The 24127-nt window shown below is 34.7% G+C and overlaps 3 protein-coding genes across 4 annotated transcripts; 1 reads left to right on the plus strand and 2 right to left on the minus strand.

Annotated features, from left to right (window-relative positions):
• Positions 1 to 125: 125 nt before the first annotated feature.
• On the minus strand, positions 126 to 1373 carry LOC106710772. The gene is made up of 2 exons (XM_014502933.2): positions 1247 to 1373; positions 126 to 970 (listed from the first exon to the last, which is right to left on the minus strand). The coding sequence occupies exons 1-2, from the start codon at positions 1256 to 1258 to the stop codon at positions 395 to 397; spliced, it is 588 nt and encodes a 195-aa protein (XP_014358419.2). The 5' UTR covers positions 1259 to 1373; the 3' UTR covers positions 126 to 394.
• A 1004-nt stretch (positions 1374 to 2377) lies between these two features.
• On the minus strand, positions 2378 to 4198 carry LOC106710769 (actin-related protein 2/3 complex subunit 5-B). The gene is made up of 3 exons (XM_014502930.2): positions 3905 to 4198; positions 3263 to 3335; positions 2378 to 2669 (listed from the first exon to the last, which is right to left on the minus strand). The coding sequence occupies exons 1-3, from the start codon at positions 4042 to 4044 to the stop codon at positions 2430 to 2432; spliced, it is 453 nt and encodes a 150-aa protein (XP_014358416.2). The 5' UTR covers positions 4045 to 4198; the 3' UTR covers positions 2378 to 2429.
• Positions 4199 to 6417: 2219 nt separating this feature from the next.
• On the plus strand, positions 6418 to 8897 carry LOC106710762 (programmed cell death protein 10). 2 transcript variants are annotated; one of them, XM_014502923.2, is made up of 6 exons: positions 6418 to 6473; positions 6620 to 6739; positions 7298 to 7475; positions 7568 to 7700; positions 7860 to 8021; positions 8673 to 8897. In XM_014502923.2, the coding sequence occupies exons 2-6, from the start codon at positions 6668 to 6670 to the stop codon at positions 8755 to 8757; spliced, it is 630 nt and encodes a 209-aa protein (XP_014358409.1). In that variant the 5' UTR covers positions 6418 to 6473; positions 6620 to 6667; the 3' UTR covers positions 8758 to 8897. The 2 variants fall into 2 exon arrangements, with proteins under 2 accessions (XP_014358409.1, XP_014358408.1); XM_014502922.2 differs by lacking the exon at positions 6418 to 6473 and having other exon boundaries at positions 6480 to 6739.
• The last annotated feature ends 15230 nt before the right edge of the window (positions 8898 to 24127 follow it).

The following is a 24127-nucleotide window of genomic DNA, read 5'->3' on the forward strand; positions in this document are numbered from 1 at the left end:
ACTTTTCTTTTAATTATTATTAATATTATATTTTTGACATTTATATAGAATATTATTTGTAAGCTTTTGATGTGGACATGCAAAGTTTGTAGATTTCTTATGTTATAATAAAAAAAAAATGGTTTTTATATTTTGTATTTCTCATATATACAAGCGACGCGTCACCGATCACACTATAAATAACAACTTATCATTAGTACATACACATGTAGCAACAAAACAGAATACATCTATTGAATCAGACTATTTGGGCATAATGTTTCGAACGGTTTGGCTTATACAAATTATACAAAGAGATTTTTATTTCTTTCCGAAGATCACAGTTTCAAATATGGTTACTATGTACAAATTTGTTCAGGTACAGCCATACCACCAGGTTTATACATTTTTGTAATTAGTAATGTGACACAGGAGCCTGGTTACCAGACCCATGATTTTCTAAATAGTTCTTAATAGCTTGGTTGTAACTATTGGCCCCGGCGAAGTCTTCGTTGGAGTTTTGCAGCGAGTATTCGTCACCGGCTCCTTGTGATCCGCTTCCGTAACCCCCATCACCGTGATAGACATTTTCAGAGTCAGGACTATACCCATGAGATGCATGTTCTTGTACTTGGTAAGTGTTTCCGCCGAATTGACCCTGGCCCTGGTAAGGACTATCTAATGCTTCGTGGTCGTTATTGTCCTTTGAGCTAATCACATGTGGCACCTTAACGATCTGCGGCACTGGCACAGGATAGGGCTTTGAAACGTGCACTGGATAAGGTACTTTTTCCACTACTTTCACCGGATAGGGTACGGGAATCTTAACAGCTATGGTCTTTGTAATTTTTATAATTCTAACAGGAGTTTCTGGTACCTCTACATGCTGACCCAGATCTTGGAGTTCTGTGTCGTAGTTCTCCACGGGGATTATATGCTTGTGTTCAGAGGCGAAAGCTATGTATGTGCAACATAGTAATGTAGTAAATTTCTGAAACGAAAATGTAATAATATCAAGCATGTTCGTAACAAAAAATATTAGATAATATAAGACTATAGTCAGTAATATTTTTGAAAAAAATTGCCAATTGGCCAGGGAGTAGTAAATGTCGTTAACTGTATAATTTGCCATCGGACGTTTTGTTATTGTAGCTATCTACTGAAGCGTGTTATATAACTTATTGTGTAATCAGGAAGTTGTCGTTACCGATACCCGGACATCAAAATATATCTTATGTAGTTATTCAATACAAACAAATTAACTTACCAGTAACTCCATAGCGTAGGTATGAAGTGTGCGTTCGAGGTGCGAATAAAAACTATCGAGCGACAAGTGCACAGAGAGCCTTTTATATGGCGTGTTCCCGCGGCAGCGAGAGATTGCTTCTGCTCGAACCAGACAATTACTTTCTTACACTCGCCTCTCGGCGACGGGCTGCGGCCGGCGCACACGTCACCACGATCACTGATCTGAATTACTTAACTTATACCGCTGAATCATTATCGAATCAATTGAGTACTTTAAAGTGTAAACGAGAAAAATATTTGTTGCAAAGGCCAAATCGGTTGTACATCAATACTGTAGTGTGCATTATAGAAATAATCATAGCTTTCACTCAACTAAACTATTTACTTTTTTATGTGTTTCTTATTGTAAAACTTGATATATGTTTAGACTGATTTGGCTAGGCACAATCTCTGTTTACCTTTTTATGAATCTTGGAAATTTCATTTAAAGTATTATGAATCAATGTACAAACGAAAAAACAATAAAAAAACGATTCAGGTCAGCAGTTTTCTGTTCTAAGTTGTTTTTGTTGTTGTGTAATTTACATTTAAGTGTTGTAATAAGTAGGTAGGGTGAGTAGACTAAACAAACATGTACTATCTTTTGACCATTATCCCGCTTGACATCAGGTTGGATCGAGGTCCAGCACGATTTTATTTATTAAAAAAAAAAATAGTTCGAATCGAAGTCTAGCTTAAAAATACCGTCTTTGATAGAAACACCTTCTACCAAACACGATCGTTTTAACTATTGTGTTACTCAAAGTTATTGAGTAAAAAATAATCTATAAAGTTACACTAATTAATTATATCGTCTTAACTTAATTTCGGTCTAGGGTTTAGGGTTCCACTAGTTTCAAATCCGTTGCGGTTTTTCAAAGTGAGTAAATCTATAAAGTTGCTATTTAAATCAGTATGTGAACCAGGGAGTCTACTATTAATTTTGGAAATATATTTTATAAATTGATATAGAATAGATTATCTGCGTGTTGCTCGGTGCCCTCTCCCCTCATCTCCTTTTGCCTCGTTACTGTTTTTTTTGATTCCGCGCGGACGGAGTCGCGGGCGACAGGTAGTCTTTACATATAATTAAAAACATGTAAAGTTAAAATTCATATATTATTAAACGATGCTTATACACTTTTAAATATTTGGTATGATGTTTAAACTCTCATTCTGTCTGAAAGAACCCTGACAATTGAGCCGGATCCGCCAATGTTAAACGCTTTCTCGTGCCACAGCAGCAGATGTCCACTGGAGCCTTCGGACGGGTATTCAAAACCTCTGTAGATGTATTTCATCAAGATGTCTATATCATCTAGTGAAAGAGTTCCAACTGCTTCTTCTATTTGTGCTGATTTAATAGCAAGTAATACTTTCAAAGTAATGGCAAGTGCATTATCCTGGAAAAACAAATGCTAAGTTGTTACTACAATTTTATAAATCAAAGGATTCTTAGATTGTTTCTAAACCATTTACGTCGTATATACTGCGCAATTTTTGAGAAGTACACATTTTTCAAATATCTTGACGGCTTTTAACTTCGCGTGAGTTGTTGCACAGAACATAACTTTAAGTGATGCGAGCGGACAGCACTGCACAGCGCGGCGAAGAGTTTAGGCCGTCAAAATATTTGTAAAGACTAATACGCTAGGCGACATTTTTATAGATAACATTTTAATTTTATTTTATTGAATATCAATACATTATACAAATTTCTTAAGATTTTTTGTTACATTATTAAAGGTGTCCGGGAAAGACATGCACAATGGAGTACCACAGATTACTTGGTCAAAAATAAGATGATTTAACCCAACTTATCCCTATCCAAACTAGTCTAGTGTAGATGCTAGAGGCTTCCCAAGTTTATAATTTACTTTAAATTTTTCAGATATCTTTTATTTTTCATATTGAAACCATGGTTTTTGCTTGTTAAACACATTTGTACACAACTTTCCCAGACATCCTGAAATCAGGAAATGTTTGAAACACTTACTTTGACTTGTTGGTTTGTTGACCCAACTGGTGCATTGCCAAGCACCAATTTAAGTGCTTCTATATATCTTCCTGTGTTTATGTGTTAAGAAAATCATGACAGACTTGCACTCTATCACAGCAACATAATTTTCCAATGTATTGGCTATTGTTAAAAATGTTAGTAGAATCAAACATTGAACATAATATTAGAACATATAAAAGAATGATCATATTAATGCCTTTTAAACAAGGAAACCAGTCTCCAAAATTTAAGTAAAATAATGATCTAGTATTACAAATGTGAAGTTTAAGACAGATGGATGGATGTATGTTTGTTTGTTATTATTTATCACTTGAACAGCTAAATGGATCTCACTGAAATTTGGCATAGATGTAGAACATGGTCTCGAAGAACACAAATAACTACGAAGAAGCTACTAATTAAGTTTTTTAATTCTGCGCGGATGGTGTCGCGCGCAAACGCTAGTAAAGTTTAAGTACAGAAGTACATTAAATTGTAGTTTTAGGGAAACATCAAAACGTGTGTATGACCGACGGTCTTGGAGTTAATTCACAGTTGTCGTTTGCCTAACGAAACCATGAAATTGATATACCGATAGAAATTCCAAATTTATAACCTTCTATACTTTGAAAAGGATATTGATTAAGTAATGCACCAATTTCTCCTTCGTCAGGGCCCGTAGGACCGGATGATTCAGTTTCATCTTCTTTAAAATTATCTTCATTGTACTGGTCAATGTCTATTTTACGAAACGCTGAGCTAGATGTATTTTTAGCCATTGTTAATTTCTATTATTAGGTATTTCGTATTTTGATTTAAAGTAGGCTTTTAACTAAAATTTATATGTAAAAGCTTTTAAAGGAGTACAAATAAATTAACTTTGTTATTCACTACCAACCCAACTTGTCAATGTCAGTGTCACACAGTGGTAATCAGAGCCATAGTAAATAATGGCAAGGAGTGTATATGGTGACCAAGTCTATGACACGGTAATAATAATACCGTGAGTGAGAGAGATACAGTTATACACAATTCCTGTGACGTGACAAAGACAGGGATAACTATCTTCCGTCCCTTTCTGCGTACCAGGGTTTGGGCTTTGTTTGGAACAAAGGTTGTCCCCTACAAACAACCTAGGTTGTCCCTAACAAAGTTTGACATTCGTGCTATTTTTCGAAAATTGTGAGTACTTAGTGGCTGTAATTGTGCAAAAATATTTTGATATTACAGTTTTAGTGAGATCAAGTGTATAAAACATGGTATACTGCTGTATTGTTGGTTGTAAAAGCCGTAGTCAGCGAAAAGAGAAAAACATAACCTTTCAATCGTAAGTACTGAAACTACGCACTTATTCACATGTATTCATACAAAATAAGGAAGAAAATACAAACTAGTTGCTCTTTACAGTCTTTGTAATAACTAATATGTTAAAATACGGATAAAATCAGCTAAAATAAAATAGTATTTTTCGAACATTATGCGCCCAAACGCAGATGTCATTTGTGTCAAATAATATACTGTAGATCTGGGAAATAAGCGGCCATATTAAACTTCTTTTCAAATTGGTTGGTTATTACCCGTAAAAATAATACCACCATCTTGTTGTAAAAATTACCCTGAATTTAGGGGAAATAAATTATAGTATGTATAATGAAACAATTCACATTTTTTATACTATTTTTAACAGATTTCAAAAGGAGTTTTTAATTCTGGTATATGCTGTGTTTTTAAATATTTGATACTTTCTTATCCCGTTGATTTTAAAGAGTATGCTTTTTAATTTGTCCCATGTAAATTTTGTTTCTTAGAAATTACAATCAAAATAGTTTAATATTAAGTAGTTTTACATGTAGTGTTCACTGTAATGATATACAGAGTAATTTAAAATTATATGACTATAATATTGGTATGTTTTTTGTAGCTTTTTATGAAGACTTAGGGCTTCGTGCATATCGAAGAAAAATAGGACATCGTTTGAATGCTCGTCTAATGGACCTAAGACTGAAGAGATGCCGCGCTTTGTTGAAGCAGTACGCGGGAAAAAAATATCGGGAAATTCTTTTTTTGGAGTCACTCAAGACATCCTTGATTAAGGCAGCCGCCGATATTGACATGGACCTCGTTCGTGCTGTGATAGACGACTGGCCGAGCAGATTGAAGGCCTGTATTCAAAATCACGGATGTCATTTTGAATAAACTTTAGTGTCATAAGAATCTATGTTTTGTTAAGTTCATTTTGGTATATAAATGGTCACATAATGAATAAACTTGTTTCAATTATTTTATATTAAACATGTAACAGAATTTATGACCTGACTAAGTATTACTAAAAAAATCTGTTTATGTAATCTTAGTCACATAAACAAAAATTACGCATTGTTTTTTATATTTATTACGTTTATTAATTACAATTTAATTGGGAATATATAAATTGGTCTATATTAAATTATATCGTAATTATTCATTTTCGGGACAAAACAAATAACTGGTAACCCCAATCCTCTCACTTATATATAGGTATAGTCTATAGTACTCTCTATCTGTCCCTTACGGGTGAACGCGCATGCCATATCTATATAATTCTTCATCTGAGATGGTGACCATTTCATTACACTTCCACATTGTATCATAGAACGTCGGTGGCTCAGGGGTTTAAGCACTTGACTTGCAATCTGCAGGTCCTGAGTTCGAATCCCGCCATGTACCAATGTGTTTTTCGATTTTCGATTTACATATGTACATTTATCCGACGTTCGTACGGTGAAGTAAAACATCGTGATGCAACCTGCACATATCTGAGAAGAAATTCAATGATATGTGTGAAGTCAACCAACCCGCACTTGGCCAGCGTGGTTGACTATGGCCTAGTCACCCCCTAACTTGGGGTAGGCTCCGAGCCCCTCGGTGGGGACGTATAGTGAGCTGATGATGATTGTATCATAGAGAAGGTGTCTGTGACTTTTTGAAGTAATAAAAAGAATTCTATTTATTGCATGAAAATGTTGCAAAAAGTAATTTTTTTCAGGCTATCAATAACATACAGCCGTTATAATTTCAATTAGTAACCTTTTCATTCCCATCACGTAGAGTATTTTTTGCCAATGTTGATGGATAAGTTGAGTGATGACTCATAAAACTCTTTGATGTTTGAAGCTTGATTTGAGTAGTTACATACTCTTTGGAGCTCAGTGGTCTGTGGAGCTCTGTGGTAAGGATTAGTTTGACATGACATTTGGGTCAATGAAATTGAATTGATTTTAATTTAAAAATCTGAAAATATACTACTATTTTTTTGTGTTGTTTACGTTGAAATTCTTCTATAAAATTCTGTAATATTTGTAACCACTCTTTTAGTTACCCTATTTTCCTGAAGGTACGGAATTACAAAAAAAATTGTTCACAATGACAATGGGCGATGAATTACCTGTTACTTCCTTAGTTTTACCCGTACTCATACGTCCTGTTTTAACTCAGGTGAGGTTTTATTTTAATATCTTGTGGGAATGGTGTTCTATATGACTAGGATGATGAATAAAAAAAAGTACAATATTATACGTAATATTGGTTTTACTAATTGTGGTGTCGCAATCTCTCATACGTACCATGTCTTGCATTACTTTTGTTTTCATAATATTTGGAGGTCATTATAAACTTATCAGTAATGATAATTATAATTGGTATTGCTATACTTCTACTACTAAACGCATATACATATAAACCTTGCTGTTATGTTACAAATTTGCTCATATCATTGCTCAAGTATGTCTATAATAGCCAAGTATAGTGGGCATGGAGAAAGTGGAAATATCTCTGGAGGTATCATCTCACATCATGCAACACGGCCCAGCGGCGTCAGACTATAGAGTTTGGTATCTCTGCTTGCTAAGATCGCTCCTAGAGTTTGTAAGTTACATAAGGGAGCTGCTGGGGTTCTTCGGCTTGTTCGACTAACCAACTTTAAAGCCATTCATGGAGATACGGAAACCGTAGTTCTTACCCAAATTCTAATATGTCAGTTTGTTTAAATTTTAGTTAGAAAAATATGACCTTGGAGCCTCTCAAACATTACGAGCAGCTCTTACAAAAGCTGAAGCAGCCATACCTGGACTTAACTATGATTTAGTGGCTGGTATAATGAGGCGGGCTGATATACCAGTTAACATGAATGAGAGCTTGCTGAGGCTGCAAGGAACACTTACTGAAAATGAATGTAAGACAATTTTAAATATTTTCAAATTTACATGTTAGTGCTGGATCTTTATTTAAATTAAAATGCTAACATGTCTTGTGTATTCTCTACAGGTGCTGATTTGAGATTGAACAGGTCTGAGGAAGCTTTCCAGGAGTTGAATAAGAAATCAGCTGCTTTAAAGAAAATTTTGAGCCGAATTCCAGATGAAATTACTGACCGTAAAACTTTTCTGGAAACAATTAAGTGAGCTATACATCAAGTAACTTGAATAAATTCCATGCTACTGTGCTTTTTATTTAAAAATAAATTGCAGTCAGTTGCAGTGAATGTGTTAGCATTTGTCTATTTCTTCAACAGATCTTTTCATATTGTATTGTAAAAGGTTTATTCATTATCTTACAGAGAGATAGCATCTGCCATCAAGAAGTTATTAGATGCGGTTAATGAAGTGTCAACATACACACCTGGTCCAGGAAAACAGGCATTGGAACAGAGGAAAAGGGAATTTGTTAAATATTCAAAGAGATTTTCTAACACTTTAAAGGAATATTTCAAGGAGGGACAGTTAGTATTATATCTTTATGACTTTTCTAATAATGTAACTTTTGCCATGTTAGAATCTATTACTGAATCTGAATCTATTACAAATTTACATCCTAATAAGCAAAATACCTTTTGTTTTAAATTTGGTAATAAATTACCAAACAACTTTAGTATTTGGTCTCAAATACTATTGAATATTATATGCTGAGATTGCTGAAGGGTTGTTTTCTCTAAAATATGCTTTTCTCAGATCACTAGATACCTTTAAATAATTTGTTTTGCTAAACAAACAATACTTTGATCATCTCTAGGAGATGACCTTTGTTTATGTACCTGCGGAATATTTGATTTGTGGACGATGGATTTTGTTTTTTGCTTTAATGCTTGGCGTTGGCTATCTTTTTTCAACTTATTTTTCTTACAAAGTATGTATGTAAATGAACCGTTAGCATAGAAAAGATTTTCAACACTGACCATGGTTTTTGAGACCAAAATCTCTTTATAAAAATAACGTCATCACTGTCATTATCTTTGACAAAACAGAGATGCCAATATTTTTGAAAGTTATATAAACATTCTTAATAATATGATCATAACTGTATCTACAAAAATTGTTATATTTAACTTTTGACCTTCTATATGTATATTAACTCTATTGTATTTTTATTTCAGAGCAAATGCTGTGTTTGTGAGTGCACTCTACCTCATCCATCAAACCAACCAAATCTTGTACACAGTTAAAAATAAATCAGAGTAATAAGCTATTAGTTGTTCATAAAGAGGTTATTAAAACTAAAATGTATTATTGAATAATGTTTTATTATTACTTGTATCTTGTTTTGTTAAGTGTCTAACTTTTGGGAAAGAATAAGACCAAATTTGTAAAATAAAAGTATTATATTAAATTCTATTACTAAAAAACATGTCTGAACATTTTAATGGGACCTGATAACCAACATTAATTACTTATTTAACATAGTGCATTTATGTAGTACTTGACAGTGGAATGTCTATTTACATTAAGTTACATAGTAAATGAATATTGATATATTCTTTCGGTTTTTCATTACATAGACATTTTCGTGACCTGTTTATAATATATATGATTCAAACTATTAAATAAATTTAATATAATAATATTAAGTAAATTTCATGGTCTATAGAATTTACTGACATGTTGGATTGTGGTCTGATATATTAACTGTGGGTTTCCGAGACCAAGGTTTCTGTTTAAAAATGTATTATTATCTCTGTTTTGTCAAAGACAATGACAGGAATGATGATATGTTTTATACATATGTTTTGGTTTCAGAAACCAACGGGAAAACGAATTAATTAATCTTTAATTATTAACTAAGTATTAATAATTGTTTTTGTTTAAATCTTATAATTAGTAGATTTTAGTTATTTTTTAAACTTAATTTGTTAACATTATTACAATATATTTCGTTTATATTTTTCGAAAAATTAAAAAAGTTCAAAGTATTGTAGTGATTTATTTGAGTGCAGCATTCATATACCTTGTTCATTTTAAGTTAATTTATGAATCTTTTTAGTTTTCATAATTTTCGTAGAACTTGTAATCCTTAATTTCTTATTTATTATTTTTCAAGATATTTTAATTGAGCGTTGGTGGCTCAGAGGATAAGCACTTGACTTTTAATCTACAGGTCTTGAGTCCGAAGCCCGTCATGTACCGTTGCGATTTTCGATTTACATATGTAAATTTATCTGACGTTCCAACTGTAAAGGAAAACACCGCGATGCAACCTGAAAATATCTGCGAAGAAATTCAAAGATATGTGTAAAGACAGTCAACCCACAATGTGCTTGTCTATAGTCTAGTTACCCCTGATTTAGGGTAGGCTCCGAACCCCCTCAGTGGTTACGTGGGCTGATAAATGATAATGTTTTTTTTGTTTTTTACAAATCCAACAAATAATAAAGCTAAACATGGTTCAAGGTATTTGAACAAAATGTGATAATAATTAAGGCGTGTAATGTTTTTATTACAATTATTCGTGCGAAAGATAACAACTTTATAAATACATAACCTCCTTCTTTTTGAAGTCGGCTAAAAAAGTAGGCAAACGCCTAAATTATAGCATTTATTTGTTTGATTTTTTTAAACACTGATTTTCGACAATTGTTCGTTGTGCGAGCCACCCCTGTGCAGTTTCAGAAGTTGGAAAATAAATTAAAAATTTATTTAACAATCTATATATATAAAAGAAAGTTGTGTTAGTTACACCATTTATAAATCAAGAACGGCTGAATCGATTTGACTGAAAATTGGTGGGCAGGTAGCTTAGAACCAGGAAACGGACATAGGATAATTTTAACTCGGTTTTCAATTTTTTTTATTCCGCGCGGACGGAGTCGCGGGTAAAAGCTAGTTGTATATAAAACAAATAATACTTCACCATCCGCGAATTAGCGTAAACGTATATAAAAGCAATCTTATAAAAGAAGATTGCTTTTCGACTGCTATGTCTATTAAGCCACAAAACTGATTAAAATATGGTTTTCATCACCAAGTTATTAGTTTATAGGTTATTTATTCCGGATGGTTTGTATTTATATTTCGTACTAGCTGTCGCCCGCGACTCCGTCCGCGCGGAATTAAATAAAAAACTATTAGTAGTCAAAAGATGTAAGTAAGAATCTTCGATCTATGTAACCGAAAAATCGGCGGGCCGAGAATTTTTCAAGGGTTTTACCAATAGATGGGACATGATATGACAGAAAAGAGATCAGAGATAGCCTTTGCCTCCCGGGCGAAGTAAATGCGCATCGCTAGTATAACTATAAGAAAATTGTAGTTTATTTTTATTACGTATTATGGTCTTCGTGGGAAAATAGGCCTATTAAAGATTCTAGCCTAGTCTATTTGTTGACGGTTTCCTGTGAAAAGATTCATCAAAAGTGATTTCGTGACCGCGCTGACGCGGGTCACGGGTCCTGGCTTGCGATTCGTCTCGTCGTGCACGGCGGACAATGGCTGGTCGTGGCTCTCGGCCTCGCCGCTGCTGCCGCCCGCTGGCCTTCCGCCGTCCCTGCCCGTGACACTTGACACGGGAACTCGCGCTCCACGACCTCACATTTTTACGCGTACAAGTTTTTTCCTGTATGCTCGGGTATAACTAATCGAAATAGAAAGCTTTTTATATACAGTTATTTTCTACATATTTATTACAGGTTTAATGCCCAAAGATCAGATTAATATATAAATTTAAAACTTTCAACACATCAATAGATACGCTTTCTTTCCGGAACAAATAAGAACGTTCAGCTTATGACACCAAATTTTAACAATGAGTCAATCATGGTCGGTTAAAATATTCATAGCTTCAAAGCGGAGGCGTAATCGATTTCGGGTCGGACGCATCGTTCCTCGCAGACGGCGCAGACGCGGCGCCGTAGCTGCAGATGAAAGCGTCTGATACCTTACCTTATGGTACGGCACGGGCGATTGTACTAACTTAAAGTCGCGACCGTCCTGCCATATCCACTTAATATACGTGTCATCATGATAAATACATATCGGCTTTTAATGTGCCGTTTTTGAGTCACAGTCTTCAAGTAAATAATTCTGTTATGTAACCATCTATCAAAAAGCACCTGAAAAGATGTTATTGCAAAGAAGAAGTTAGAACACTTATTTCGTTAAAAAAACCCGAAATGAACAAATACGCCTGTGAAGACCAATAACGTTTTTTATATGTATTCTAAAACATTATGACCTCATAGGAATAAGATAAATAACTTGCACAATTTGATGTCCGATTGGTCATCAATGGTTTTCTACACCTAACGTATGTATAGATAAAGACAATGAGGTGTCTTATTTTTTTTTTATTATGCAAATTGTATTTTGATTTAAACTATTTTGACAATTTTTAGCAAAGCCGTACACATGCATTTCTTTGAATAGAGGAGACCAAGGCGCGTGCAACAGTATACTGAAATGTATAGCTTTAATACCATGGAAGGAACGCGAAAGAAAAAAAATAAAATAAAGTTATATGTATAGTATAAAGATCATTGTAAATATCCCGTAAGATAAAGTGAGCGTACTTAAATTCGAATTACTTTAATAGATAAATGTCTGCTTTATGTTTCTGCAACAAATCAGATTGTTTTATTCAAGTGTTTATGCTCAGATCAGACGATGGATCGTTTCACATTGTCACCATTTGTAACCATTTGCTGATTAGCATAGCAGACTGTAGAAAAAGCTAGTTGTGGATGCGACACATTTTGAATGTATGTCCGAGGAGCATCCCGTAATTGCTGCACATCAATCTCGCTCTCGGTTGCAAAAACAAAGCATTTGTTATTGAACACATTATTATTCGATAACTAAAACTGCTGCCGTGATTTATACGGCCTATTCAAATTGTTACATTATACGGATCGACATGCATGAAAGTTCAATGGTGAGTTTCGCTTAAATCACCAGCATCGTACTTATTATACTTACTTGTTTTATGCTGACAAAAATATAAATAATCTGTACCCACTCTCTGTTACGGGGATGTTTATTTATGTTTTATAAAGCACCTAATGAGTTTCCTTTTAAGAAAGTGTTGTATAATTAGCTAATGATGATATGAAAAGTTCCTTACTTCTAATATTTTTTTTGCCCGAATAAGAAACTTTTTATGGAAGATCAGTATTATTCTAGTATTACTATTATTCGAGTAAATAAAAACGCTCATACTCGTATTAAATGATGTTCACCGTCAACTCGTTCAAGAGATTCACATTTTTTCATTTTGCCAGATGTAGGACTTGCGCAGCTACTGCGCATGTGTAATTCAGTGCCTACGTTTCTTGTTACAGACGAAAATGTAGGAAAATATTGATAGACATTGTTGGCAGTCACATATATTTCCCTAAATGTTTTTGAAGTTGACAAATTTCCATGTTTCAGCAGACAGATGTGTGGATGAAAAGTTTGACGATATAGCAACTGCGTCTAATGCGATGCGTAATAAAATATTAATGGAGCATCTGCTCTGGTGTAGGCGCGGGGTATGCGGCGGGGGGCGGCGGACGCGGGCGCATATGCAATGGCGTCTCGGCGTCCGTCACCTAGCAAATCTATGTTAATTCCGCACAAGCTGCATAATGCGCTGTTTTGACGGGTCAAGTGTCTGTTTGCTGTATCGAAATATTTTTGCTCGGAGAACAAAGGTGATCATTCAAGTTAAATGATTTTCTAGCCATATATTTTATCGAGGGTTACCAATTGAAAATACTTTTTGTATTCATTCAATTGAAGATGTTTAGGTAGAATGTAATACTATATAACGCAATGTATTAGATCCGTGAGTCTCGAAGCTTCGAAGATTATCCAACAAACAAACAATGCATAGATTTGAGTGGTTGCAAATTCATTGTGCAACACATTGAGTGGCTGCATGAACCCGGAATCAATTTCCCACAACGCATTGAAGGGTCACTCGTGAGACAATATTGTGAGTGACAGTGGCGGCTGGCGGGTGGCGGCGCTAGGGCCGGCATCTGCTGGGTGTCGTGGGAGTGCCGCACCGACAACAATAACACGTCGACACCGCTTAGCCTGGCAGGTCCCTCTCACCCCTCGGGAAGCTGTGGGAACGGAACGGTACTATTAATAATATCAATTGCAAAATCCCCATCCGAAAGCAAACAATACACAGCGGACGCTTTGGTCCGAAACCGGAACTTGATGCGATATCGCATTATTTTATTTCATAAAAATTATTCCATGTTGAAAAAAAAATTCTACTCTACCTATGATATACTACATGAAATTAACTATCTTATTGTTAAGTAATAGACACTTAGAATTTTCTGCTAAATTATGAATTTGAAATTTGACTATTCATATTTATCATACAATTTTTATTATTATTGTAATTGTCTATTCACACTATTTTTTTTTTCAATTGCAACAACATGTGTATAGGGAGCATTGCAATAAATCTCTCAGAAATCTCTTTACTTTTGCTCGGAGATATTTGAAACTTCTAGTAGCTATTATACTTTTTGGAAAATTCCGCTCACGAGAATGAAGTCACAGCCAGTCAGACAGCCAGTAGTAGTAGACTGATACATGTCGACTTTATTTTTGAAGTAGGTTCTTTTTTATAAAAGAAATGGGCCAACGAATAGTGGGAACATTGAAGTGATCATCGAAACCTATGGAAGCGATGGTACATAAAGCGATATTTGTTCATATCATTAAAACTATAATTACTACATACATTACATCAGTGTAATAGCATTAAGCACGAATGCATAACAAATGGTAATGATATTCCATCGTAATTGGTTTGGTTGTACTTAACAAAGATGACGTAACACGTGGATTATTCACGGTGTTTGTGTGTGAGTGTGTGTGTTGCGGGGTTGCCATCTGACGCCGCATTGGTGACCGCTCTGCGTGACCATCTATTGTAATTGTTTATTAACAAATTAGTTTCCTATTTTATATTACAAATGAAAGTGTTCCTCGTGCAATGAATACCATATTTTGTACAGTACATGCTATGTTTTTTTAGTTATACAAGTACCGCCGAGCTTATATTTCTAGGATATGTAGGCAGTGTGGCATAGGCGAGAGATGTGTACAGGGGCTGCATAAATTGAAATTCATATTATATAAGTAAGATTATTTAAGTATTAATTTTATTTGTCATTGTTATTTTAATATAATACGTGAAGCGGAAACTTTATATCCCTTTTTAAGGGAATTGCGCTAACGGATGAACGTGAAGTTACATAGTTAAACTTTATGTGGAAAAGAACTGCAAAATTAAAAGAAAACAATCTTTTGTTATGAATTATGGTCGAATCTCAACCAATGAGCGACCACTACTAATATATACTATAATATTACAAAGAGGAAAGATTTGTTTGTTTGCATTGAATTGGTTCCGAAACTATTGAACCGATTTGAAAAAAAAAATCACTATTGCGAAGTTACACTATGCCGGGTAACATAGGCTATATTTATTACTAGATATTTTTGTAGTCGCTGGCAACTGCATAGTACACACGTAATTACTTGCTGCCCCTTCGTTAATTTATTAAATTTTTTAGACTTAGTATCAAATGAATTGAATACTAAATTTATCGTTAGTGTTTCCGATGTAATTAATATCAATGCGTGCAAACGAAATAAACATGAGTGTTGTGGAGCAGTGTTCCGGTCCATAAGTTTTTCGATTATGTTGTGCGCGTGTCGGTTCCAACTGTCAGCGGTCGCGTGCCCTCTTAATAAGCTCTTAATGAAATTAACGATGTGCGCGACCTGACGATAGGGGGCGCAATGCTCGTTCGCGACCCTGAACTATTAAAATAAACATATAACTGTGTGATGTTTGTATGATCCCAATAAATTACTTTTAATAGCTTAAAGTAAACTTATTGTCATTTGCATATAACACTAGCAATCGTCCGCGATTTCGTCAGCGCCGAATTAAAAAAAAGAAGTAGGGGAGGTCAGCTCAAAGCGGCCACCTTAACTTTGGGTAAAAAAAAAACCTATCAAACGATTGATTTTCCACAAGAATTTTATGCTGATGGCAAAAGAGTTTATCAAATTTATGATTAGTGAAATTTAAAGTCTCCAAAATTGAATTAATAAGCATATAATGACTAAATTACGGCAACTTGTAAAAAAACCGCTTTGCCCGAGGAGCCGCCTAAAGCGGCCAGGGGGGCAAGGGCAAATTGGCCAGCTTCAAAGATACTGCGTTTAATTGTTTTTTTTTTATTTTCACCTAACATACTTGACGAAATAAAAATGTCCAAAAAATATAAAGAACATTATTTATTAAAGGAAATATTTGACATTAATTTTACCCGTCTTATAATCAGTTGCTAAATCAGTTCAGTTTCTAAATAATTATAATTTAATCAGATACAGTTTTGTGTCATTATTCTAACTTAACTGGATATGATTCTTAAAATTAATTTAAATTAACTTATTTAGTTTGAAAATATCAGTTACAAAACTTCAATTAGGCATAAATTTTAAGGAACTTTAACACAGTGCCATTGGTCCACCCATTGTCACAGTTGCCTGTGTGCCAGGCGGCGCTCCATCTAGAAGGTTCATCCCCAAGAAAAATCATTAAGGGTGGTAGGAATGATCCTGCAGCGTTACAGCAAAAAATAACTGTGGTCGTTCTTCCTCGCTCAGTACTGGCAGTGAAACCCACTTGCTTTTTACCCAGTCTTGTTAAAACTCTAGGTGGTTTGTTGGAAGACGTTTGAATACCCGTCTCGTCCATATTATAGAGGCGCATAGCATCAATTTGGTGCTTCTCAGTTTCAGTTTCAAGGAGGTCAAAAAATCTATATACTTGGGATCTGTTAAATCCACGGGCTCTGGCTATAGATAATATATATCGCCCGTGCCATAAGATTTTCATCCCATGATGCCTGGCGGGTTTTTCTCTTATAATTGTTCACCACCTAAATAAAATAATTTAGCATTATCTATCTAACCATAATATTTTTAATATGGGCAAAGCGGGCAGTTGGCCGCTTTGCCCTGGCCGCTTTACCTTTTTCGGCCATTTTGTTTTAAAATTCGGCTGCTCATACTTTTATACATTTACGTTTCAGTAAATTTTGCACAACTCAAGCCAAATAGATAAGAAACAATATACGTATCATAAAAGGATTTAAATATAAAGAGGTATGATCAAAACAGGATGAACTTACCTTGCATTTTTTTAACAAAACATGTAAAAATATTATTTTCGAAACCGTGGTCAAGTGATCGCTCCCAACGCTACCGAATGATTGCCTGGCGCAGGGTGGGAGGTTCCTTATGTGACAAAACGGTAACGTCGCGCTCTCATTTCAAATAACCGAAAAATTAAAAATGACCGCTTTGCCTCCTGTGACCGCTTTGAGCTGACCTCCCCTATTCGTGCTCACACTTGCTCCTGTGCATCAGCTACCTTTTCGTCAAAGTACCGTCGTAACCGGTCCAGCCGTACCGGAGATTACCCGGATCAAACACGGCCTTGCGGATAGACATACAGACAAACAAAAAATTATAAAAAATGATCTTTCGTTGTCAGCAACGCAAATATATCAAGTGTAAGAAATATACATCGCAATTGACTCTACAGTTTAATTAATATGTATAGAAGATTTATAAATAAAAAAAACATTTGGTATCAACTGTATTATAATTTCTTATAAAAGCATAAATAGTTTAAACAACATTTTTTGTTGTATATTACCTACGTATATCAGATATGTACCTACGCCTGCTGGAATGAAAGTACTAGTAAGTAGTTGGCTGTTTACTGAATGTTAACGCGGCCTATTTGCACATGTTTGTGCCCATTCTCAGCCAATGTAACAAAGAGTACTTGATAGTTCTTATGTAAAATAGAAGGGGGCAACGATATTTATGAAAAAAATCCGTAGCACAGTTACTGAAAGATACGCAGTATAAAGGTTGTCTTTATAAATTATCAGGGGAGACGACGAGTGTTGTTTGCTCACGGCATACTTAATGTTACCTATTCCTGTCACAGTCCCTTCGGCGAGAGGCGAGCAGTACGTGAATGAACACGTGCGCACGCGCAAACACATGTGGCCCCGGGCCGGTGCACATCGGCTCCTTTCAGGACACGATTAGATAAGATAACTAGAGCTGTGAAAATAATTAGCTCTCAGTGATTTAAAGCGCGTTGGATGTCCAGCTCGAGTGGCGCATCTTTTTTACGAAGATAGTTTCATATTAATGACGTTTAGTTGGTTTTTTATCTATGATAAGATTAAATAAAAATTTAAAACTAAGAACAGCATAATTCAAGAGTTGAGCAAATAAACTATTTGTCGAGCTATTGTTGATGTGAAGCAGCTAGGGTTGAAGATGTCTGAACAACTTTGTCTCTTCCTAAATTGAATATTGACATCGGACCTCTATATTGTGGTGAACATATTTGTAGTACTATTTAATTTTCTGAACGTCTTGATTCGCAGCACCGATACGAAACAAAACTAATAACTTTTTTCATTGTTTATTGCGGTTAATCGGACGTGGAAGTTGTCGGTGATTGAAGGAAGTTTTAGAGCGATCCTACTTATTTTCAGTGTAATAGCGAGCATGTGGTTCTAATTAATATGTTTTATGTGTCAATCATATAAAATACAGGTCGATACGTGCACTTGTGCGCAATATGTGCGTCTTGCGGTCGCGTCCCTTCGTCACCGTGGCTCGCGTCGTAGACCGCATATGTTAATTTACGATCATCGTAAAACTCTCATCCATTAATTACTCAGTACTAATGTCATATCGTAAAGAAATCATCCAAGTGGGATGCCCACTTCCTGTCTGAAAGTTTATTTGATGCTTCTACTTAACGAGTTCGAAATTAATCCAAACTTTGATTCTCATAAAGAAACAATACATCGTAGAAGCTTCATAATAACAAGCATCCCTGTTCACGCAGTATACGTTCAATGTACTCCTTCTTAACTACTCACAGTCTTACTACATTTTCAATTCGCAACTATGTTAATCTTATCAAAATTGTCTGACTGGGTGAAAAACACATGTAAATTGAACAAAAACGTGGAATTTAAGAACTATGACTGCCTAAGTATAAATTTACATATTGCCTAAATCAATCAGCCAAGTATCCGATTTAATTATGCAATTTGTCTTTGATTTGGAAAAAAAAATCTGTTATATTTAGCACATGGTTTTCTGATAGTTTAGCTACTCGTATACTAATGTACATATAAAATAATGGGTTATCATGATATGTAACAATAAAACCAATTCTGATAAGACATTAAACTAACTAGAAATACAAACTATAAAATTTCCGATTCAATATCTTTTTAGATATTCTTGTAAAGAAAAAATTGCACGTGAAAAAAAATTGTCTTGTAGAGTTAAGATGTTAATCCAAAAAATTCTTATTCAGCCAAAATATGTTTTGTGCTTTCGAAAATTGATTAAAACATTAGTTAAGATGAAATAATTATTTAGCAACTAATAAATAAATAATAAAATTATTATTTTTTAGGAACATTAATACTAGAAGAAAAAATATTTAACCGTGGAATACGTCTGATATTTCTTAAAGTATTGTACAAATAGATTTTAAAATTATTATCGTATGCCGCTATTAAATATGGCCTTAATGACACACCTATATTTAGGCGAAAGGGTGTCCAATGGTGCCCTCTCCCCTCTCAACTATATCTTGCTAAGTATATGTGGTTATAGTGGGTGGAACAATATTTATAGCACTGTTAAAATTGAAAAACATCATATACTTATTTAGCGTTACTTATTCTTCCACTTAACAGTAGACATAAAATACATTTATCCGTGTGCGGTTTTAATATATTCAATAACATTATCCAATGTTAATAAGGTTAACTTTGGATACACAAATAAAACTTTTTTCTCAGTGCATACTATAACACAAGTGAGGTCGGCCATTTATCAATATCTATAACGGATTTTAGTGTACCAGTAGCACCAGATTCATTAAATATTATGTTAATTAATTCGTGAACGACTTTTTGTAATAGACGCCTCTAATATCGTCCTGGGAAAGGGATCGGGCACACCTGCCCCGAGCTTCCGATTGCTTATTTTGTTGACTTTCAAAAGGGAGACCCGTTTACGGCCCCGCAATGGTTTTGTCCTGTACGATACCACTGAAAACAAGTTTTTAATATATTCACTATAAATATACACTAGCTTTTTGGTCTCATTTCTTTTGTCACCGATCGAATTTTGATCTATTCGTGAACTAACTGATTTTAACTGAATGAATATCAAATCAAATCAAATTACCATAAAAAGGCAATGGAAATGTCAATGCAAGCAGAGTGTGGCCTACGCAACGGTTTTATTTGTTGCTTTTAGGTTTGGGGGATTCATTTCGGACGGATCTCTAAAGGATAGTGTTACAGGACAAACAATTATCGGAAGTCGCAGGCAGGTGCTAACGTTATGTGGCACTTACATGTGAGCATCAAACAGGCAAATTGATTATATTGAGTGAAAATATTTTTCACCTATTGCAATTATTATATGTTAGAAAGTTATTGAGTAATAATAAGCTTAATGCGGAAACCGCGATTTTAGGTACAATGGAATCGAGCGAAGCATTTTTCGTGCGTCGCCGGTACATGCGTCAACTCCGGATGTGAGGACTTAAAATACTATTTATCCAAGAGTGAGGGCAGGCACATATAACACGTGCGGCACATAGGCCAGGTAACAGGGGAGCGTACAGCTGCTGCCGCGGTAATGTTAACAACGCCTGCGTCACCTCGCCGACGCCTTGCCTTGCGTAACACTTCACAACTTACCTACTCTGTACGGATAAAGCACAATTGTATCAATCAACTTATTTTATTATTTATCTTTATTTCTATAAAGTTAACCTTTGTATTTGTTTAATTATTAACCCTATACATGATCTTAGTTTGTTATAGTTTTGATTCTCAGAAACCATTATGTTATTTTAACTTAGATCTTCTTCGATTCGTAATATGCTTTTGGAATACATATTAGATTAAAAAAAAGATTAAATTTATCATATGTGATTTTTATAAAGATCAAACTGACTTTATTTCAATATAGTAACAATATTCCCGTAAGAATAATATAATACTTTTTGATATTTTTTCTATTTAAAAACTCTCTGGTTATATACCCAATATTAACGAATTACATAATATAAATATTTTTATTTCGATGAAAGTATGAAGTTGCATGACGGGTTATTTATAGTTTGACGTTTACGAAATCAGCTGATGCTATTGTGGAAAAACGTAACACAACAAAATGTTAACAATGGAGATGCGCAATGGCTGTCGGTCGGATCGAAGGTGAATTTCTTTGAAAGAGAGATCGTCCTTTAGTTCTGCAGCAACCTGTAAAGATTCTTTTGTGGGATAAGAATGCGTTCGAGCGCAGCTGGCCCTTCCCGCCGTTAAATTCGCTAACCCGCGAGCTGCAAGTCTCGACCCAACACAACATTGTATTATGGGCAAAACTCACTCAAGAGGTAGGTTCTATAGTCTTGAGGGATCATTTCGCGAGAACAATACTCAAATGAAGTTAATAATTTTGTCTCTGTACAAATAGTAATAAGCCTTTACGATTATTAAACTACAATATTTATTTATATATTTTGAAATAATAGTTATACAAATGATATAGTGATACACTATATCATTTGTATTAGCTATTTATTAGCGGCGATTTAGTTTTAAAAAGCTCGATACTTAATATTTTATTGAACAAAGTGTTAATAACGTTTGACAAAGAACCGCGAGACATTAATGACCATTATAAACAGCAAATAACAATACTTAAATAACGAGTTAAGTTTTTAATTAACCATATTAAGACAAAGTCCTCATCCTCATCGCCTAGTTTAATACTAGGCTCGCGGACATTATTTTGAGAAATTTTTAATAATTTTTATAACTTCTGTTTTCCTTATTAATTATTCCTTATTTATTCGCGATTATGATACAATTATTTTTCACTGTCTATTTGTGAAAACTTTAAAACCATAATTCCAATTAAATAAATAATACGCATTTGCAATATTAGCAATATAGCGGTGTGGTTTTCTGTTGTTAACATAAAGTTTTGCAAGAGTGCGCCTATAGATAGGCCTATAGGTAGGCAGAGGGCGCGCGCGGGCCATGGCAGTAGCGCCACCGTCGCCGGTCACCGATCGTAGACGACGACGTAATTGACAAGCGCCGCGCCGCGTACACTTCACATCATCGATCAACTTGACCACCACATACTTACGAAATTGGCATTCGTGCCGATATTGATCCTTTGCCAAGCACGACATCTAACGCAACACACAATGTCTGTAATTATTGCTGCTATTATGAATGATGTCGTAACAGTTTTTGATTCTGATATTCGTCGCACTTCATTCTGATGTTAAAATAAGATTTGGTTTGGTTAACTTCAATTCCTTAACAATGCTGACGTTTCTAGTTCAAGGTCCAGTAGTTATTCATCACACTTTAATAAAATAAAAGTTACTCAAATTCGGTAAATAAATTTTTCGAATATTCTAGTCCTGTAAATTATTATTTTTAGTTTACTGGAGTAATATACTGGGGCAGAATCAACATTTTATTTTAATATAGACTAGCTGTTGCTCGCGATTTCTTCAGCGTAGTAGTAAAAGAAATAAAAAGAACATTAATATAAAAAGTCTTTCCATTAAAATCCGGTCAAAGGTTTTGTAAACCCATGTCATGCCAATAGTATTTATTACACGTGAACGCTTACAGATTTTGTAATTATATATTTCAATACGCGATCGTCTGTTACCGAATTAACAAAATTAGAAATTTAATCTAGATACAGAGAAATGCACAAGTTATACGAGAAAGATAACAATGAGATACGATAATTAATTGATAGCAAATGTAGAGGTTTACGCTTACACAATTGCGTGTTATTTCCGCAATTGTGGTCTGATTTCGAACAATGAAACAAGTGGCCAGCCGTTGTCAGTGCAGCGCGGGGTTTAATAATTTACTGCGACTCATTACGGCGCGCTGCCGCCGCCGACTCCCACTTACGCCTGTACCACACATCTGTGATAGCGAACCGGAAACCAAGCAAAGTAAGTAGAAATACCGATTTTTTATGTAATTACTGTGGATTTGGTACGTTCCGACGACTAAGGCGACTCCGCAGATAGGCTTACTGCGAAGCTACTATTAAACCGGGCTGGATCATCTTTCTGCCTAGCTTCGTTCTCGATAACGCTACATGAGTTATGCTTAGCATCTCTTTGGTTCCGCTTTCACGCCGGTGTGTTAAAGGCGTTAGCGTTTGTAACCTGACCGCACGTAGCACGTCTACTTGTGTAGAAATCATTAATGAACTTCGAATGTATGATTGTGGCGTCATAGTTTAAATACTATATTTTATAGTAAACCGTCACATATGTAAATTTAAAAATAATTTTTGATTCTGCAGTCAAATTAATTTAAATAATATTGTGGGACTTAGTAATCAAAAGGTTAACAACGTATTATAAATAAATTATATTGGAACATACGTATGAAAGTTAAAAAATATTTTTAGGCGGAACTAACTCTTGTTATTTACACGTATAATTGTAAAAATACTCAACATTACTAACTATGGGGTTTAATACATTCTAATATCTTTTTTTTCTTTAGTAGTTCTTTGGAATAAATAAAAAAACAAACACACTTTGTACAGATGTTTCGGCAATGAAAACCCCCGATAATTGGCCACTGTGTCTATTCACAGTATTTGTAAGTAATTAGAGTTCGCGGTCAGCGTAGGCCGGGCGAGTGCTCGGCGCCGGCAGCGGAACAATTGGCCGTTGGCGCCGCACTATTTCATCTAAACAACTATCTGTCCAATTTACAAGCGCCTGCAAATTTACCAACTATATTTTGTTATGAGAACAAATTCTCCTTGTTGAAACGTGGCCTTCACTTTCATCACTTTTTACGTAGTTATATAAATTCAAATAATTATATGGACGAACGGAGAACGAAACTACGTTTATAGAGGTTATGTCACTTTGTGAAGAAGCAGACGCCAGACTTGTATCGATTTATTTATGAATCAGTTAATCGCTGTGATTTTGTCCAAGTAATATTTAATATGACAGCCAGAACGACATGGCCTCAGTATCACACAGAATACAATTCTAAAAAGAGCTCAAGCTATTCCTATTGATCGAGCAACCGAATAAATGTCTGCATCATTATGGATATAGATTATACATGTGCATTGAAAAGACTCGAAATTTATTCTTGTAGGTAATAGATACGTTCCGTCCACTTTATTGAAGCGAGTATTTTAGAATATCATTCAGTATCCGCTGTGAAATATTCGATCAGAACATCTTTTTTTTTGTGTTAATATGTATAAGATACGTTTCGTCTACTTAAACAATTTTTTTTAAAATTACGTATGTATAGACCTTATGAGGGTTAGGCAAAAACATACAGAATCTGGTAACCTTCAAGATGTAGGTTTGTAAATGTATAAATTGTTTGTTTTTTATTGATAGGCCGGTATTCCATAGCTATGTATAATAAAATGA

Source organism: Papilio machaon, chromosome 1, assembly GCF_912999745.1.
Source record: "Papilio machaon chromosome 1, ilPapMach1.1, whole genome shotgun sequence".
In the NCBI taxonomy this organism is placed as follows: Eukaryota; Metazoa; Arthropoda; class Insecta; order Lepidoptera; family Papilionidae; genus Papilio; species Papilio machaon.